We start from the raw sequence: 20,827 nt of genomic DNA, 5'->3' as shown, positions 1-20,827 counted from the left end.
TTTGCTGCACTTTTCTATGCAGTTTTTTTCCCTTTATTAAATCTATAGGGAATACACAAGAATTTCCACAGGTAAAATTGTTATGCTGTAATTTGCCCAAACACATGCATTTTTGAAAATGCAACTCTTCTGCATTGTTTTTTTTCCCACAATGTGTACATGGGCCAGAATCTCATTCACTTTGACAGTACTGTAAATAGCAGCCTTTTGCCAATGTGGCCACTTGCCTAAGGGCCCACCGTGCCGAAACACTGTTTTTGGCTTCTGTGGAAACACAGTGGAAAAAAATGCTGCATTTTACAATACACGCAAAGTGAATGATATTCTTGTTAATCTTATTCATACATTGCAGAAAAAACAACTGCGGAAAAGCTGTGTTTTCAAAAACGCAGCTTGCCAATTTTTCCTGCCAGAACACAAGAGTTTCACCATAGATTTAATAAAAAAAAAAGAAATAACTCAGCAAAAACACAATGAAAAACACTGTGGGAAAAAAACTAAATGTGTTTCTGGTGCATTTGCTACGTGGGACCTCAGCCTTAAAGGGGACTTAGCTAGGTATACTGGGATATTTAGGGTTGAATTCACAGGGGCTGGTTTTGTGGCAAGTGTCTTGCGATTATTGCAAAACTGAGGCAAAAGAAGTAGCAGTGTAAAAATGTGGCAAACAGAGTGTAGATACAGGCAACTGCTGCATTTATGAATATGTTTTAGCCTCACCCCATTTTTGGAGTATTTCAAAACTATATGCAAACACTCATAATAACTTAACATATGTTCAGTAGAGATGAGCGAGTAGTGAAATATTCGAGATTCGATATTCGTTTCGTGTACAGCCTCAATATTCAACTACTCGATCGAATATCGAACCCCATTATAGTCTATAGGAAAAAATGCTCATTTCAGGAGAAACCACTATTCGACTAAAAGGAGAGTCACCAAGTCCACGAGTAGCAGGAACAGAGTGTTTAGGAGGAGCACTGTTCAGTTAAAGCACATGGACCCCATTATAGTCTATGGGGTCCGTGTGCTTTAACTGCACAGCGCTTGCAGTTGCACTGATAAAAAGTAATCTCCCTCGTAACCGCAAGCTGCCAGCTCTCCCAACTAGCAAAGACGAGCCTACGACTTATCAACGCTGGTTCTGCAGCAGGCTCCTCCTTGCTAGTCGGGAGAGCTGGCAGCTTGCTGTTACGAGGGAGCTTACTTTTTTGTCATAGGAATGCATTGACCAGCGTTGATTGGTCAGTGTACAGCATTCGGCAAATCAACGCTGGTTCTGCCGGAGGCTTGTCTTTGAGGAGGCGGAGTCTAATATCGAACCACAATGGACACTGCTGTGGCCCGATCTTAGACTCCACCTCCTCACAGACGAGCCTCCGGCAGAACCAGCGTTGATTGACTGAATGCTGTACACTGGCCAATCAACGCTGGTCAATGCATTCCTATGAGAAAGTCAGCTCCCACAAACGCAAGCTGCCAGCTCTCCCAACTAAGAAAGATGAGCCTGCTGCAGAACCAGCGTTGATTTGCCAACGCTCTAATGTTCATATGTGTCAGTAACGGTAAACACAGTACTATGTACAGTAACATACATGTCAGAAAGCTTACCGTTTTTGCTTTGCTGAGTAGAGACAACCTGATGTAGCCACGGCCATGTCGTCTTAGGTAGAATATGTAAAAAGGCGAAGCAGCAAATAGGTAAAAACAAGGTATCCAGTAAAGAACGGTGGAATGAAAACACCAGGAGAAGTCTGGATTATCTGTGTGCCATGTCTGGTTCACATCCTGCCAAAAGAACCAACCAATGTTTTAGATCAAACTGTGAATGGCGATAACAATGGTTTATTCTCATGCATTACAAATGGATCACACTGGAGTACAACTACTACAAAGTGCTGCAATGTCTCAGGGGATGTGAAAAGAAATAAAAAACACCTCCTGCTCCAGAAATGCAAGTAGCTGCAGAGTACACTGTACGGTATATACAATATTACTAGCTGTCAATCATTGACCATAGCAATGACAAAGTAGTGTCTAAGGGTGCATGCACACTACGTAACGCCGGGCGTGTATGAGAGCCGTACACGCCGGCATTACGGCAGACTGCCGAACACTTCCCATTCACTTCAATGGGAGCGCTCGTAACAGCGGCGTTTACGAGCGCTCCCATTGAAGTGAATGGGAAGTGTTCGGCAGTCTGCCGTAATGCCTGCGTGTACGGCTCTCATACACGCCCGGCGTTACGTAGTGTGCATGCACCCTAAGGAAGGATTGTTGGACATATTGCTCCTTGGGATTATCTTGCTCCTGTTTTATGGTTAAAATTACACAAACACTGACTATTAAACAATAACAATACTACAAAAGGCCAATAAAAAAATAAAACACTAATCTGCTCTACTTTGTTCCTTAACCCCTTAAGGACACAGCCTAAAAGTACCAGGCCTCATTTTTCAAAACTCACATATGTCCCTTTACATGGCAATAACTTTAATGCTTTAACTTACACAAGTGATATTGAGATTTATTCGTGACACATTGTACTTCAAATTAGTGGTAAATATTGATCAATATTTTTGTATTTATATAAAAAAAATCTGAAATTTGATGGAAATTTGGAAAAAAAATTGCAATTTTCAAAATGTGAAATGTTCTTTTGAGACCGATAGTCATACCAACCAAACAAATAATAAATATTATCTACCATATCTCTGCTTTATATTGGCATAAGCTTTTAATTGCCTTTAATTTATTTTGGACGTTACAAGGCTTACAAGAAAATTTCACTAAGTAATTTTGTAGGGACCACTTCAGTTCAGAATGGGATTATAAAGGCCTGTATATTAGAAACCCCATTTTGAAAACTGCACCCCTCAAGAGCATTTGGGAAGTTTGTTAACTCTTTAAGGATTTCACAAAAACGAAAACAATATGGAGGTGAAATTTAGACATTTCATTTTTTTTCAATAATGCATTCATTTAGCCCTAAAATTAACACATATACAAAGGGTTAAAGAAGAAAATGCATTGCATAGATTGTTGTACAGTTTTTCCAGGGGACACAGAAATACCCCACATGTGGATGTAAACTGATTTTTGGGCACACAGCAGTGCACGGAAGGGAAGGAGCGACACTGGGTGTTTGAGAAGCAGATTTTGCTGGAATAGTATTCAGGGGCCATGTCTCATTTGCAGAGACCCTAGAGTACGAATACAAAAGTGACCCCATTTTGGAAACTACACCCCTGACAGAATTCATCAAAGGGTCTAGTGAGCATTTTGACCTCACAACCATTTCACAGATTTTTTTTTTTTTTTTGTACATTGGGATGTGTAAATGAAAAATTACTAAAACTTCACCTAAAGTTTTCATTTTCACAAGAGGTTAAAGTTTGTTAAACAATTGATCCTGAACATAGCAATACCCCGTATGTGGTATGCTATATGGGTACATGGGGAGGATTGAAATGGAAAGAGCGCTATTTGGACATAAACTGCTGTTTGGCCATAGCCGGGCACACAAGTGAATGAGCTCTATTTTGGTTTTTGGAGCACAGTTTGGTTTTTGGACATCATGCCACTTTTGCAAAGCCCCTGAATTGCCAGTAAATTGGATTCTGCAGACATGTGACCCTACTTTGGAAACTGCACCCCTACACCCCAGGGATTTATCAAGTGATGTAGCAACCCTTGAGTGTTGCATTAATTTAATTTCCAAAAATGATTGCGCTAATAATGAAAAGAGAAAATTGCAATTTTTCCAGAGATGTGCAATTTCAGTGCCGCATATGTTGCACCCAGCTTGTGACAGCAGAGACACACACTTCAAAATCTGTTAAATGGGTATCCTGGGCACAACAGCATTTGGAGCATTCGTCTATGATACAAGCCCTGCACAACATATTGAGCACTGAAATTACAGCTGCATATTCATCCCAGAAAAATAAATAAAAAAAACACTTGGGGGTTAAAAATACTCACTTGTAGCCCTGGAAAATTTCTTCAGGAGGAAAGCTTACAAAATGGGGTCACATGTCAGCGGGTTCCACTTTACTGGTATTTCAGGAGCTCTGCAAAAGTTGCAAGGCATCCAAAAACCAAACCATCTAAATCTGTGCTCCAAAAACCAAATAGCACTCCTTCCCTTCTGCGTCCAAACTGCAGTTTATACCTAGATATGGCATTAAGTACATTATCCTGGTTACATCAGTGTCATACATGTGGGCATATACTGCAGTTTGGGCACACAGCAAGGCACCGAAGTGAAGAAGCACTGTGTGGCTTTTGGAGTACAGATTCAGACGTTTGTCTAGTAGTGGCTACTGGAGCAATGGCAATTATCTACTCCCTTCCGCTTAATCCACTTCTGGCTTTGGCTAAAAAAAAAACAAAAAAAAACAAAAACATCTTTTCCACAATATGGGGCCCAGTGCTATAGGGGATTTTAAACTAATAACACTTATTTCCTAATCAAAGGAATAACAGTAAGTAATTGCTGGGACCCCTTAAAATGAAAATATGAGTCCCCGAGGCACTGTGTGAATACAGCAGTAGTACACAGATGTAATGATAGCTCCATTTACTTTTATGGGACTGATGGAGTCCTATACTTGGCTGTTTACACCAGTCCTAAAGCTGTGACTGGATTGTTGGTTGTACAAGTATACTCTCTCTCTATTGATGCAGGGGATTCAGAGACCCCATTCTTGAGATCCCATTAGTAAGACCACATGAAATCATTGTTAGTGGCCCCTTTAATAAACTGAATCAAAAATGAATATACAAAACTGGGACTGTGGTTATTCTAGATTTGTTGTGGGTCATCTTTGTTGCAGTGATACTATAATGAGGTAAGACAATAGTGGGGGATTTATTAAGCGAAATGTGCTAAAACTATGGGACTTCTGTTTTATTTTAGGTTACTGTGGACTAAAATCAACCACTACTTCGTATTGCACTTACAATATGTAAGCAAACAGAGATTTCCTGAAGAGTTCCACTCTCATTCAGAATAGCCAACAATGGATAATCTCTAGGGGAGGCTACTCCCCGCAATTACAAGAAAAATGGTCAGGTTTACCAGAAAACTAACAAAAACATCCATACACGGCAACTCATTATAGACTTATTTCATAGATGATCCGTGTTAAAGGGTTGACAAATCCCTTTTTACAAAAGCTGTTTGTACCTTATTCTTTTTCAATGTGGTGACAGAAAAAAAGATTTTCATCTTTTTCTTTGCTTTTTTTAGACTGTAATGTAATTGACAATAAAAAAAAACCTACAGCACAATATATCACATTTTCAGAGGTATACGACTACGTAACTGGCGGGTAGTGCGCATGCGCGAGTCATGGAAAGGGAGCGCCTGGCTCCGCCAATGATAGTAAGGCGGGTGGTAATACAGGCGCGCTTCATTTCGCGCAAGCGCAAGGGAAACAGCAAGTATTGGCTAGTCCAATCTCATGGGGGAGTGGTTTAACATTTTTACGCTGGCGGTCTGACAGGGCAACTCACCGCTGAGAGTCAATAGCGGCGGTCCTGCCGGCGGTTAGCGCTTCAACCGTTCACATCAATAAAAGCAGTTATTACTGCTACTATAGATTGGGAAATATTAATAGACCCCTGATGAGTAGACAAAACACGTAGGGTCAAAAATGAGTTTACAATAGCGGAAATTATGCTCACACAGTCTAGGTCTGAACAGTGACTTGGCCAGGGACGCAGCCCTATTAACCTCCTAGTAGTGGGAATTTAGGTACTGAATTTAAGCCCCAGAAAAGCCCTGTTAGAGACTTCTATGGAGAGTGAAAACCGCATTCATGCTATTTAGGGAGTTAGTTGCTAATGAGAAATGAGATAGTCATGTTAGCAACCCCTTAAGCAGTAAATTTCTCAACTTTTGGTATGTGTTGTATTGTGTAAAACCCAATTTTTAAAGGTTTATAATAAAAGGTAATTTTTAATTCCTATGGAAGCTTTGATCCACTTCTCTACTGTGAATATATGTTTATAGGAATATTCCAAGATATTGTTTATAACAGTGATTTCATTACTTAGTGGGTAGCTCCAGTGCCACAGCTTTGTATACCTACCTGTAGTGATTATGTCACATCAACAGCATCTATTACATCTACAACTGCTATTGTATGTATGTACGTATATGCTTGTCTTCCACTTTGAGTTCCTACAGCCACAAAACACTTTAAGAGTTGCTCCAATAAAGTATGCACTTCATCCTTTCATGACCACTCACTACACCACTTCTTTTGGTCTACATGAACATCATGTGAGTGCAGCAGCCAGTGACCTCAGAACTGCACAACATAATCAATAAAAATTAAATGGCCTAAACAGGTCCTCAGAGCTACAACCAAAGAAAGTAAAAAAAAAAATTAAAAAAAAATTATATATATATATATATATATATATATATATATATATATATATATATATATATATATATATATATATATATTTTTTTTTTTTCAGAACTGCTTCGAGTCAGATTTCAAGTTGAAACAGGACAGAAAAGATCACTGTATATAGAAAATATTGTATCCTGAAGTCACTGTAACCTGAGGGACCGCTGGAATCTTTGGCACTTGATGAAATTTCAATAATTCAAAGTTTCACAAATTAAAGATTCTCTCTACATAAACTTACCCAGAATTTCTCGGACTCATCAAGTTTGCAGAGCCACTTCATACTGGCAGGAGGTAGGCTGGGACTGAACCCACAACACCACGAACAACCAAGGTGCTTTAGTTAAACAGTCCAAAAATTGACCATATTAGCAAATAACACGTTTTGGTCTAAGAAATCCACTGTTTTCTGATGCAGTGCGAATATCATCTATAACACTGCCTCTATTTCAGACTTTCCAACATTCCAAGATCTTCCTTTCATTGTTTAAGTCCATTCATGAAGTTTCCTTTTCATTCCATTAACCAGGCGGCTCTGCCCATCACACCCTGCAAGAGAAATACATCTATTCACTAGAGGAACCAGTGTTCCACATACACGACAGGAAGACATGGCAAGGAATGTGTTTACATGAAGCCCTTAAGGATTACATACTGCACTCAACTATAGGTTTATCAGATCATTCAGTCACTGTAGAATTTAACCTCTTCCCACTGCAGCCATTTTTTTGAATTTCGGGTTTTACACCCCTCTTTCCAAAAGCTATAACTTTTAGTTTTCTGTTCACAAAACCAGATAAGGGCCTAATTTTCGTGGGAAAAATTGTACTATGTAGTGGTACCATATAATATTCCTTACAATGTACTGGGTAGCTGGAAATTCTGAATGAAGAGTAACTAGAGAAAAACTAGGCAACGGCTTTGTTTTTACGGCGTTCACTGTGCAGCCAATTTATTATAAGGGTCAGTACAATTACAGAGACAGCAAATTTATGTCTTTTTTATTATGATTTTTTTTCCACTGGACTTTCACTGCCAGGGATATGCACCACACCTCCTAAAAAAAAAAAAATATATTCAACATGTACAGAATTCATTCATATCACTAAGCCCTATGCCCGCATGCACGTGTCTTCAGAAAATCACCAGAACTGGAAGCAACAAAAATCTGATTTGAAGCTGGAAATGTTAAAAAAGTATCATCCTATAAAATGTAGGGATTACACATCGTGGAAAGCAATTGAACCCATAAACCCTATATACTTTTTGAAAGTAGATAACCTGAAGATTACATGTGTCTCAGTGGGTTATCAATAGCCGCATCCACCTTCATGCAACTTTGTGATAAATAATTTTTTGAAAAAAAACACTATTTTAGATTTGCACCTAAAACTGCTATTCAATCTTACATTCACACATAAAATATATAGAAAACAAGAGATCAAGGTGTACTTAATTTATATGTACAGCAAACATCAACTACAACAAGAACTCGGACTCTCAAAAACACTGATACAGAAAACAAGCAGTAATTGACTCACTAATATGTTAAAAATCTGTACTGCACATAGCAAATTGTGACTGCGATACAAAAATCAAAGTATTTTGAGATTGTACAGCATACCATATATTAAAACAAATATTTCATATATACAACCACCTTCATGCAACTTTGCAGCAGAGACAAGCAAAAATTGCATATAAAATCAAATTTGCCAGTGAAGTGTCGGCTCAAGCAATCCCTTTCTGCAAAAAAAAAAAAAAAAAAAAAAAAAAAGCACTTTCCCTAAAACCGCAAGATGTGAAGAATTCATATATATATATATATATATATATATATATATATATATATATATATACACACACATATACACACACACATAGCTCAAAAAAATAAAGGTAACACTCAAATAACACATGCTAGATCTGAATGAATGAATGAATGAATGAATGAATGAAATATTCTTTGAATACTTTGTTCTGTACAAAGTTGAAAGTGATAAAATCACACAAAAATCATCAATGCCAATGGAGGCCTGGATTTGGAGTCACCCCCCAAATTAAAGTGGAAAAATACACTACAGGCTGATCCAACTTTTATGTAACGTCCTTAAAACATGTCGAAATGCTCAGTAGTGTGTGTGGCCTCCACGTGCCTGTATGACCTCCCTACAACGTCTGGGCATGCTCATGATAGGGTTGCGGATGGTCTCCTGAGGGATCTCCTCTCAGACCCGGACTAAAGCATCTGCCAACTCCTGGACAGTCTGCGGTGCAACGTGACGTTGGTGGATGGAGCGAGACATGATGTCTCAGATGTGCTCAATAAGATTAGGTTCTGGGAAATGGGCAGGCCAGTCCATAGCTTCAATGCCTTCATCTTGCAGGAACTGCTGACATACTCCAGCCAGATGAGGTCTGGCATTGTCCTGCATTAGGAGGAACCCAGGGACAACTGCACCAGCATATGGTCTCACAAGGGGTCTGAGGATCTCATCTCGGTACCTAATGGCAGTCAGGCTACCTCTGGCGAGCACATGGAGGGCTATGCGGCCCTCCAAAGAAGTGCCAACCCACACCATTACTGACCCACTGAAAAAACTGGTCATGCTGAAGGATGCTGAAGGCAGCAGATCTCTCTCCACGGCGTCTCCAGACTCCGTCATGTCTGTCACGTGCTCAGTGTGAACCTGCTTTCATCTGTGAAGAGCACAGGGCGCCAGTGGTGAAGTTGCAAATTCTGGTGTTCTGTGGCAAACACCAAGCGTCCTGCACGGTGTTGGGCTGTGAGCACAACCCCCATCTATGGATGCCGGGCCCTCATACCATCCTCATGGAGTCAGTTTCTAACCATTTGTTCAGACGCATGCACATTTGTGGCCTGCTGGAGGTCATTTTGCAGGGCTCTGGCAGTGCTCCTCCTGTTCCTCCTTGCACAAAAGTGGAGGTAACTGTCCTGCTGCTGGGTTGTTGCCCTACTACGACCCCCTCCACGTCTCCTGGTAGCGCCTCCAACCTCTGGACACTACGTTGACATACACAGCAAACCTTCTTGCCACAGATCACATTGATGTGCCATTCCGGATGAACTGCATTAACTAAGCCTCTTGTGTGGGTTATAGAGTCCGTCTCATGCTACCACGAGTGTGAAAGCACAACCAACATTCAAAAGTGACCAAAACATCAGCCAGACAGCATTGGTGCTGAGATGTGGTCTGTGGTCCCCACCTGCAGACCCCTCCTTTATTGAGTGTCTCTCGATAATTGCCATCCGTTGTCTATTCCATTTGCACAACAGCATGTGAAATTGATTGTCAGTGTTGCTTGGAGTTACATTGTGTTGCTTAAGTGTTCCCTTTATTTTTTTGAGCAGTGTACATTTACAGGTGCAGGTGTGAAAAACGCCAAAATCACAGATACGCACAACAAATTGTGTATGCAAATTACATAGGGACTTACAGAAGAGTAGAATTCTCTATTCCCCTATAAAAATTGTAGCAATTTATATATTTATCTCTAGTGATAATTGTTATTACTATTGTTTCATCGTGTAACGGATATCGCTAGAGGCGTATTTTACTCTAGAAAGATCAGGTATGTACAGGGTCCAGTGTAAACTTTATAGATGACTTTGTGCACGTGTTGAATAAGTGTTTATTGTAACTCTTTTGGTGCAGTGACATGGACCAATTGTAAATGTCTGGTTCACTGTGCCAATAATCCCTGGTTATGTTCAGCGGGGTATTATATAAGAATAACCATGTGATTAGGCTCAGAGGGGTATTACATTTTCTCACTTTGGGACAATTGGAGAGAAAAACTATAGTATGCACTGTGATTGATAGGAGAGGGGATAACATGGACAGAAGTCCTTGCTACCCCTCCCCTCTGGGGTCACATACAGGTTACGTACAGATAATGATTTATTGTCATCTGTGCAGTCTGCAGTTCTGCTCCTTCCCCTCTCCTTCCTTCTTTGGCAGCTCTTAAGATGCTGCCTCAGGCGGGGTTTGAGGGGACATTTTAGAGCCCTATCTCAGGATGTTAGGAAGATGACCTTGGATTCATTTTAAAGATGAGAATCTCATCTTTAAATGATACCAAGAACATCATGATAGCTGTTAAAACGCTGTCGGGAATTTACATCTGCATTGGGAATTGCTCTGAGTATGTAAGGGCCATCACAATGTTCTTGGTATCATTTTAAAGATACGATTATCTTCTTTAAAATGAATCCAAGGTTATCTTCATAGCCCTAACTGATCCTGAGATATCGGCATTAGTAGTAAGGACGTTTTAGATACACCCTCGACTAGAAAAGTGTCACTTTGGGAGGATGTATGAATATGTGGGTGGCAGGGAAAGGGTTAACCCCTTAAAAAAATACAAAACTGAAAAAAAAAACTTATTTTATTGTTTAAATCTTAAATGGGGCTGCATAATGTGTCTTGTGAGCCCAGTGTACTTTCAACAGATTTTTTTATTTTTATTTTTTTTTTTACATTTTATGGGAGGTGAAACAGTGCTGCCACATTTAAATACCCAGCAAAGTAAGGGTAAGTTCACACGTGATTTTTTTTTTTGTCCGGAACCTGAAGCGAGCAGGCATTGCATCGGTATGCAGTCACGCACTCTGTTCCGGATTAGGTCCAATGAATGGGCCTAGTCGGGAGGAGGGATTGTCTTCAAGCCAAATCGGCCTGAAGAATGAGCATGTCGCTTCTTTTTTCCGGGAGCCAGAAGAAACGGCTCCTGGAAAAAAGAACTGACCGGATCCTATTGATTTCAATAGGAACAGTCTTTTTGGTCAGGATTTTGTAGTGGATACAGCCTCAAAATCCTGACCAAAAACCCAGTGTGAACTTACCCTTAGAGTATGGCCAATGTTGGTAAGGGGTTAAAGGAGTTTTCAAAGAAGCATAACAATATTTAAATTTGTAGACCATGAAAAAATTTTGCAGGTTTAAAAAAGGTTTCTAACCATCTTAGTGGTGACAGTCTGTTGTCTTGATCCATTGCCAATGGATACTTCTGCAAATGTAAGATGATGACTTATCCAGGTATAAAACCCCGTGGCAAAAACACTGCATTTTACATTACCAGCAAAGTGGATGGGATTTGCTAGAAAAAAAAAAATCTGCAGTGTAAAAGCTACATTTTCAAAAATGCTCACTTTTTTAAAAATGTTTGTTCACTAGAGCTCTGACCATGAGATCCCCAGTGATCACGAAAACAAGGGTCCTCTATGTGAATTTGATTAATTTCTGTGACAAGGGTGTTTTATATTTATCTAATCGTTCCTATAGAAATGAATGAATCTGTGGTTATGTATGTGTTCTATAACTCCTCTTGCACAGCGGACTTGTGGATCCCTGTAATCCCTATAGATCAGACACTTAGGGTCAGTTCACATGTGCAGCCCGCCGCTAGCGGAAAAAAGAAGCCTGGCGGTGAAGCGAAATCTGCTGTCAAAATCCGCCCCTTTGTTCACGTGTGAACGAGCCCTTATCCTTCTATGATATGATGTGATGTTATTGGGACAACCCATTTAACCGATTCTTACAACCCTTCTGTACACTTTTTACCCAAAAAAGTATGGAACAACAAATACATTAAAATAGCTATTGGCTATATTTTATTAGATCTTCTAACATGGCTAATAATCCTATGTTTTACCTTACATTAACCTGACCCATCATCAGACTATTACTGAAAACTGTGTTTGCCCTGTATAGAGTAAGGCAATTCTCCCCAGATTATATGTATTCACATTTGAGTGCAAGGTTTATTAATAGAGCCAGCCACACCTTTAATGATCCCTATTCAATAATTATTATTTATGTTGTGTGAAGTGAAGAGATAATACATATAGTTATGGAGCAATAATAGCCACAACCTTCCTTTTCCAGCTGCATGATTTATAAGGACGTTAACCATGAGACCAAGGTAGTTGTAGTAAATAATATTAAGTATCTTAGCACAGGGTTATACAGGGAACTTTACAGGATGACTCATTGCACAGAAAAACTGAAACGCAGAAAGTCTTGATTTGCTCTGTGTTTATACAGCAACTATATAATAGTGAAGGTTATTTTGTCCTATGACTAAATTGCTTGTAAGACTAGCTACACATAGAATCAATGCAGAAGTCCTGTTAATGCCAGTCTTCATAACCCCTGAGCTGGCAGTGGGTGTGCACCGCATTTATGACATGGCACACCCCTCCTCATAAATGAGGCTCTCTCTCAACCAGGCCATGTGTCGGCACAGGACATCTACGCCAGTTCATAACTGCCACAGATTTGCAGCATCAATTACTGTATTTTTCAGACTATGAGATACACCGGACCATAAGGGATAGTTCACACGGGCACAGAGGGGGTGGATTATGGTGCGAAATCTATGTCATAATCAGGCCCCTCACCATGGTGGTCTATGGAGATCGCTAGCGATCTTTTTTTTCAGTGAGCGGCATGTTGCCAATCACGGATCAGGCGGATTCCGTGGTTCATTGAGCCCTGGCGGCCGCCTCACAGCAGCACCCTCTGGACTAGGCTCATTCATTTTGGACCTACTCCGGAGCGGGAAGCCGCAACTGACAGTAACGGCAAGCGTAATTTGTTCAAAATCAGGACCAAAATACGCTATTCCACGCACGTGTGAACTAAGCCTAAGACACACATACGTTTTACAGAAGGAAAATAGGGAAAAAAATGTGGTAAAATATTTACTATATGGGCGTTACAGATTTGTTACCACTGCAAGGTCACATTGACAGGTGGCCCTTCAGCTGTACGAGGAAGCATAGGGCTTTTTTTTTTACAGGGCAAGATGTACTTTTTAGTTATACCATTTAGGGGAATGTCTATTGCTTTGAGCACTTTTTCTTCAAATCAAAGGCAAAACAGTGAAAAAAAAAACAGCAGTGCGGCACTTTCAATTCTTTTTCCCGCTACGACTTTATAAGTTTGCAGACGGGCATTTTCGGATACAGGCAAAGGGACACCTAATTTGTATGTGATTTGAAGTAATTTTCTACTTTTAGATATATTCTAGGAAAAGGGGTGATTTAAAACTTTCAGTTTTGTTTATTTTTTTACTTTACTATTTTATTAGCCCCACTAGGGGGCTTAAACCTGCAGTTATTTGATTGCAAGTCCCATAGGCTGCAATACAACTGTATTGTAGTCTATGGGAGATTCTGTACATTACTATGGATGCTGGTCATAGACTAGCCACAATAGTAATCTTCCTATGACAGGCCTGGAAGACTTCTTTAGGCTCCAGCTGTCACAGGAACAGGTCGGCTCCTACGCTCTCCGGCGTTTTTTTTCAGTCAGAAATCTCCGGCACACTGCAATGTCCCGTTTCCTTAAGCCAATATTTGTCTCAGCGGTCACATGCGTCTGGAATAGAGATGAGCGAGTACTATTCGAAACGGCAGTTTCGAATACCACGCACCCATAGCAATGAATGGAGCCGACCAGGAAGCAGACGGGGCTGGCGACCTGCCGCTTAACCCCGTGTGCCGGCTGCGTCCATTCATTCCTATGGGTGCGTGCTATTCGAAACTGCTGTTTCGAATAGTACTCTCTCATCTCTAGTCAGGAACTTTTTTTTTTCCCTTCTCCGGACTCAGGGTGCATTCACACTGAGTATACGCTCACTGATTCTGAATGTGTAACTTGTTCCAAATCAGTGGCGTAAAACAGATCCCATGGCGTTCTATGGGAGCCGGCATACACACGCTCCCCATAGAAATGAATGGGCTGCTTTTTTCCCTATTGCTTTCAATGTGATATGAGCGTATCACATTGAAAGCATGGGGAGCGCACGCATGCCGGCTCCCATAGAAAGCAATGGGATACGTTTTAACACCACTGACTTGGAACAAGTTACACATTCAGAATCAGTGTGCATATACTCAGTGTGAATGCACCCTCATATAAAAAAAAAAAAAAAAAAGTTTATCCCGACAACCCCTTTAATCAACGAGGAATATCTACTCAAAGATAGTGCCAGTAAACACAACCAAAAAGCCCTCATACAGTTAAATTGACTGATCACTAGAACACATGCAATTGTACATGTTTTTTAATCCTATACCATTCCCTACTTAGGCGGAGGCCCCACCTGAGGACATGCAACTTTTATTGTTGCATGTTTTGCTGCGGATTTTTGAGCCAAAGCCAGGAGTGGATTGAGCAGAAGGTAAAAAATATAAGAACTTCTTATTTCCCATTACTTTTTTAGCCATTCTTGGCTTTAACTTTGCATTTCCACAATGTGGCGCCTCATCCTTAAAGGCAAAACTAACAAAATATTCAGGTCAACTTCTTTGATACTTGAGCACCGTGCAAGCAATACACCAGGATATGCTTCCTCTTGATAAATTTGGATTTAACTAAAAATGCTGTTGCATTCACACGTTAAAACCGGCTTTTCTGCTTCATTATAGGAACTGAAAAACCAAGAGAATGGCAGTATCAGGTCCATTATAAAATGGATATACTATATATGGTGTCTCAAAAAAAGTATTTACTAGAATAGGATCAATCAGGTTTTCAATAACAAAGAAATAGACAAGATGTGAGACATTCGCAGTAAAAACCAGAGTGAGGCAAAAGGTGGGGAGGAAACAGAGTCAAAGAGGCCATGCCTACGCAATATTGGACAGTGACATGCTGCCAACCTCAGACATCACAAGGGGGGAGCATATGCCATAATGTAAAGTAATATGCAACAGTCACCATCAGATTATATTATATAGTAACATGCCACTGGTCGCAACAGGATTATAGCAAGCCTAGTCCATATTAGGCCTGGTTTACATCTGCGTTCGGTAATCTGTTCGGGGAGTCCGCATGGGGAGACCTTATGAAAGCACACGGACCCCACAGACTATAATGAGGTAAGTGTGCTTCATGATCTACTTTTCTGTCTGCATGACTCGTGCAGAGACCGCGCAGAAAGCACACAGACCCCATTATATTCTATGGGGTCCGTGTGCTTTCATTGGTCACCGCTCAACGAAGATTGAAACCATACCTTAGGCTCCATTCACACGGAGGAAAATGGTGAGTAATTTGGTGTGGAATTTCAGCGCTGAAAAAAAGCCTCCCATTGACTTCAATGGGTTCCTTTTTCTGCTATCAGAAGTCAATGGGAGGCTTTTTTTCAGCGCTGAAATTCCACACCAAATTACTCACCATTTTTCTCCGTGTGAATGGACCCTTAGATGCTGTGATTGCTATTGACAGTGGCATCTAAGGGATTTTGAAGGGAGGAGGCTCCCTCCTGGAGGCATCAGTCGGATACCTTTACATGCCTTTAATGAAGGCCTCCAGGACTGTCTATGTATAATTCTATTAGGCTGTGACAAAGGGAAAGTGTAATAGGATGCTTGTCTGAGGCCAGGGCTCCACATTGCGAAAGCATGTTTTGGCCATGGTGGAAACGCCCCAGAAAAAAATGCTGCGTTTTAAATTACCTACAAAATGGATGGGATTCTGGCTAATCCCATCCACACATTGCAGAAAAAAAAAAAAATCTACAGCTGCAATTTTAAAAATGCTGGTGTTTTCCATATAGCTATAATAGAGTCAGAAAGTCTGCAGAGGAAAACTCTCTGTGAGGAGAACATAGGGTCCATTCACATGGAGTAAACGCACGCTCATTTAGGCAAAATACACATGTAAAGAATAAGACTCCCATTGACTTCAATGACATTTTACACGTGTATTTTGACGCGTTTTTTTACACGTGTAGGGTGCCTTCACACGGAGTTACACTGTGTATTCTGTCCATTTTATACGTGTAAAAATACACATGTAAAATGTAGTTAGCTATGGAGTTCAACGACTTTTTACACGCGTCTTTTTGCGTGCTTTTTTGCGCATGTGTAATTTTGCACGCGCAAAAATACACACAGAAAGACGTGCGTTAAAAAAAAAAAAAAAGGCCATTGAACTCAATGGCTAACTACATTTTACACGTGTAAAATGGACAGAATACACAGAGCGTAACTCCATGTGAAGACACCCGTAAAAAAATGTCACTGAAGTCAATGGGAGTCTTATTCATACATGTGTATTTTGCCAAAATGTGCGCGCATTTACTCTGTGTGGATGGACCCTAAATGTGTAAAACGTTACAGACAAAAACGTGATGTGTTTCCGCCGCAGTCTTTTCCACAGTGTTTTTTTGGCTGTGGCTCACAATCAGGGGCTTAGCCTCAAAATGCAATGCATTATAAAAGAGATCAAAAGATTGCAAGGAAAATATCCCTAGGGGGAGAAAAAAAAATATATATATATATATATATATAAGACTGGTCTTGCACGGCCGTAATGCAAGTCCACAATTGGTCCACAATTGAGGGTTTTCAATTGCGGGCACATTATATTCAATGCGGCCTCTTACACCACCGGATATTTTATCCGCGGTGTGGCCAGGCCACAACTGTTGTCTGCAATTTATAGAACATGTCCATAATGGCCGTGAATTGCAGCACTGCACGGACATACATAGTTACATAGTTGATGAGGTTGGATAAAGACATCAGTCCATCAAGTCCAACCTATAACCCTACAATCCCTACAGTGTTGATCCAGGGGAAGACAAAAAACCCCCATGAGGCTCATGCCAATTGCCCTATTACAGGGGAAAAAATTCCTTCCCGACTCCAATCTGGCAGTCAGTATAAAACCCTGGATCAACGTGTCCTTAAAATCTAGAGTCCATAACCTGTTATATTTTTCTATTCATAGAACTCTGTGGGTGAGTGCGGCAGTTTACGGGCATCTGCGTTGTCTATGTTGCTGATCAGCAACTTGCGGACCGTAAAATCATTACAGCCATGTAAGACCAGCCTTAAAAACAAACAATGGTTTAAAAACACAATAAGGCCGGTTCACTTCTGCGGGTTTCTGTTCGGGGAGTCCACTTGGGGACCCCGAAACGAAAGCCTATACACATTAAAAAGTGGTTACCTGGGAAACCCATGGAAGCCATAGACTATGAAAGGGGTCTGTGTGGTTTCCGCATGAAATATGTGGAGAGAAAAGTCCTGAAAGCAGCACTTTTCTCTCCGCATGTTTCATGCGGAAACCACACAGACCCTATTATAGTCTATGGGGTCCGTGTGTTTCCTTAGGTAACTGCTTTTTAATACATATAGGTTTTCATTTGGGGGTTCCCAAGCTGACTCCCTGAACGGAAACCCAAACGCAGGTGTGAACCGGGCTTAACACAAAACGTTTAATAAATAATAAAATGCAAATAAAACATAACACACATATTGGGCATTGCCATGTCTGTAAAGCAATACAACTGTAATGTTATTTTTACTTGCACACTGAACATCATATAAAACAAATTACACCAGAATTACTGGCTATTTTTGGGCTGTTAGGGCCCCTTCACACAGAGTATATGCTCGCTGATTTGGAACATGTAACACGTTCCGAATCAGAAGCGTTAAAACAGATCCCATTGCTTTCTATGGGAGCCGGCATACGTGCGCTCCCCATAGAAATGAATGGGCTGCTTTTTCCCTATTGCTTTCAATGTCAATTGCTTTTCAAAATCGCCACCTTTTTCCTATTCTTTCCTAGAAAGAGTTAATAAAAAGTAATAATATGCGGTATATCCACCCCAAAATCCAGTAACATTGACACAAAACAAATACATTATAGGGCTGGGTTAGTGACAACGGAAAAATGAAGAAATTGTTTGGTCAGCAAGGCTTGGAGGAGGATGATCACTAAAGGGTTAAAGTAGCTGGCCAGTGTAGCAAGCATACAGTAAGTACAAGCTATCATTATAGACACAGACCTGACACATTGCGAGACATTCTCCTGTAAAGGTCTCTGACCTTTCCTCAGAGAACTGATGCTGAACACACTTGCAGAGCCAGGACCGGTGTCCTCTATTTCTAGTATTTGCAGCACCACAGAGACCCCTGTAGTACTTCCCCTGCCATGCAGCTCAGTAGCAGCCTGATAGTCACATTGCATAACGTATGTATAATAATAGTAATAGCATATGATATACCTACGGTGCACAGCTCTGGTGCTCTCACGATCCCTGCAGCAGCAGCGGCCACTATTGTATCACAATGACTTAATTTCTAGAGATAATACTACTGACTATAGGAGGCGGGGAAGGGACTTGTGAAGGGGGAAGTGAGTGAGCTGGGAGGAGACGGTTCTACATGAGAGCACGAAGGTGGAGCCGCCATAGTCAATAGTCATCACGTCCCCTTCTGCTATAGTGTGGAATGTATAAAGTAGGGAGGAGACTCAGTCAGTATACAGCATTATAGTATGAACTGCAGAATAAACCACAGTATACGCTATACACTACCAAATACATTGCAGAATAACCATATACAATATAGTATATGCTATACACTACCAAATACACCATAGAATACTGCACAGTATTAATTGCAGAATAATCTACAGTATATGCTATACACTGCAAAATACACCATAGTATACAGCATCATAGTATGAACTGCGGAATAAACCACTTTATACGCTATACACTACCAAATACATTGCAGAATAACCATATACAATATAGTATACGCTATACACTACCAAATACACCAATACTGCATCGTAATCGCAGAATAAACTACAGTATATGGTATACACTGCAAAATGCACCATAGTATACAGCATTATAGTATGAACTGCAGAATAAACCACAGTATACGCTATACACTACCAAATACATTGCAGAACAACCATATACAATACAGTATAGTATGAACTGCAGAATAAACCACAGTATACGCTATACACTACCTAATACACCAAAGAATACTGCATCGTAATTGCAGAATAAACTACAGTATATGGTATACACTGCAAAATACACCACAGTATACAGCATTATAGTATGAACTGCAGAATAAACCACAGTATACGCTATACACTACCAAATAAATTGCAGAATAACCATATACAATATAGTATACGCTATACACTACCAAATACATTGCAGAATAACCATATACAATATAGTATATGCTATACACTACCAAATACACCATAGAATACTGCACAGTATTAATTGCAGAATAATCTACAGTATATGGTATACACTGCAAAATACACCATAGTATACAGCATTATAGTATGAACTGCAGAATAAACCACAGTATATGCTATACACTACGAAATACATTGCAGAATAAACCATATACAATAGAGTATAGTATAAACTGCAGAATGAAATACAGTATGCGCTATACACTGCTGTATACACTAAACAGCAGAATACACTATACTACACTAGAGAAATACACTACTGATGGGGCAAACTAAACAGGGCCTGTAGTGGTTTGAATAAAAATTCCATACTTACCGCAGGGTTTCCATCAGTCGCTCTTCTAGGGACACTGATCTGCGGAAGTGGGTGTCCTGCCGCTGTATTCTTGGAGAATTGCGATGCAACAGGTCCTCAAAACTGGAGACTGACATCCGCAAGTAGTCAAAAAACTTGTCCGGTTGTTGACGCAGCTCCAGGTGAAGGGTGTGATAAACTCAATGGGACACCCATGCAGAGGTGATGGGGTGCACCTATGACATTTGGTCCATGCGAGTGCCAGTTTTCTTGACGTGAGCAGTATGCCAGGACAGGGACTCAGCATCATGGTTATCAATGATGTAATGTGTCGCTGCCTCCCAGTGACACTGTTCCATACTGTAATCACTACGTAATAGTATATTGCTGGAGGGAGTTACAGCAATAGGAAAATATACTACAAAGTGCTTTTTGTATGGTGGTTTTTCTCACTTTTTGATATATTTATTTATATTTTTTAATTCTATTAGGCCAGCTTTCACACAGGTGTATTCAATCCATATATCGGCCATATTTCCTGGTTCTAAGTCTCTCCTGGTGGACGTTACATATCTGTAAGCCTGATAAAACTATCCGTATGTTTCAACCTCCGTAGGATTTATTGATGTGATCTTCTCATTAGCTTTACATACACTCTTCAGTTTTATTCATGATATTAATCTACCTAGGTAACAACCCACTGTCTTATTCACTTGTTTAACATGACTAGTCCCAAAATGTTACAGGAAAAGTCTTAAAATTAGAACTCAGATTACCGTAAGGAGAAATACATTTCCGTTAGGAACAAAGAAATTCTTTGATGTTTTCCAAGGACAATGGAGCAGAAGGAAACACCATTTTAGAAGAAATTACACATTTTTGTAATTGCACCCCAGTCAAAGTATTTCTAAACAAAGTGTGGGATCAGCCTCCTCGCAGTTTATATAGTTTATAGTTTACAGATAAGGTGCAGACTACATGCTATGCTATTGTGGGTAACTCAAATTGTTAGAGATTTAAATTTCACAACTAACTGGAGCAGT

At 40.3% G+C, this 20,827-nt stretch overlaps 1 protein-coding gene across 1 annotated transcript in view; it reads right to left on the bottom strand.

Moving 5' to 3' along the window:
• The window catches only part of LOC142217072 (multidrug resistance-associated protein 1-like), an 85,417-nt gene extending 66,866 nt beyond the window's left edge, over positions 1-18,551 (bottom strand). The window contains exons 1-3 of the mRNA XM_075285260.1: positions 18,483-18,551; positions 6,670-6,977; positions 1,612-1,788 (exon numbers count right to left, since the gene is read on the bottom strand). Of these exons, the coding sequence (XP_075141361.1) occupies positions 1,612-1,788; positions 6,670-6,711 (219 nt within the window). The 5' untranslated portion in view covers positions 6,712-6,977; positions 18,483-18,551. The remainder of the gene's footprint in view (positions 1-1,611; positions 1,789-6,669; positions 6,978-18,482) is intronic.
• Between the last annotated feature and the right edge of the window lie 2,276 nt (positions 18,552-20,827).

This window comes from Leptodactylus fuscus, chromosome 8 (assembly GCF_031893055.1).
Source record: "Leptodactylus fuscus isolate aLepFus1 chromosome 8, aLepFus1.hap2, whole genome shotgun sequence".
NCBI classification, from domain to species: Eukaryota; Metazoa; Chordata; class Amphibia; order Anura; family Leptodactylidae; genus Leptodactylus; species Leptodactylus fuscus.
Note: the sequence above shows the minus strand (reverse complement) of the source record. Positions and strands in the feature narration are given on the sequence as shown.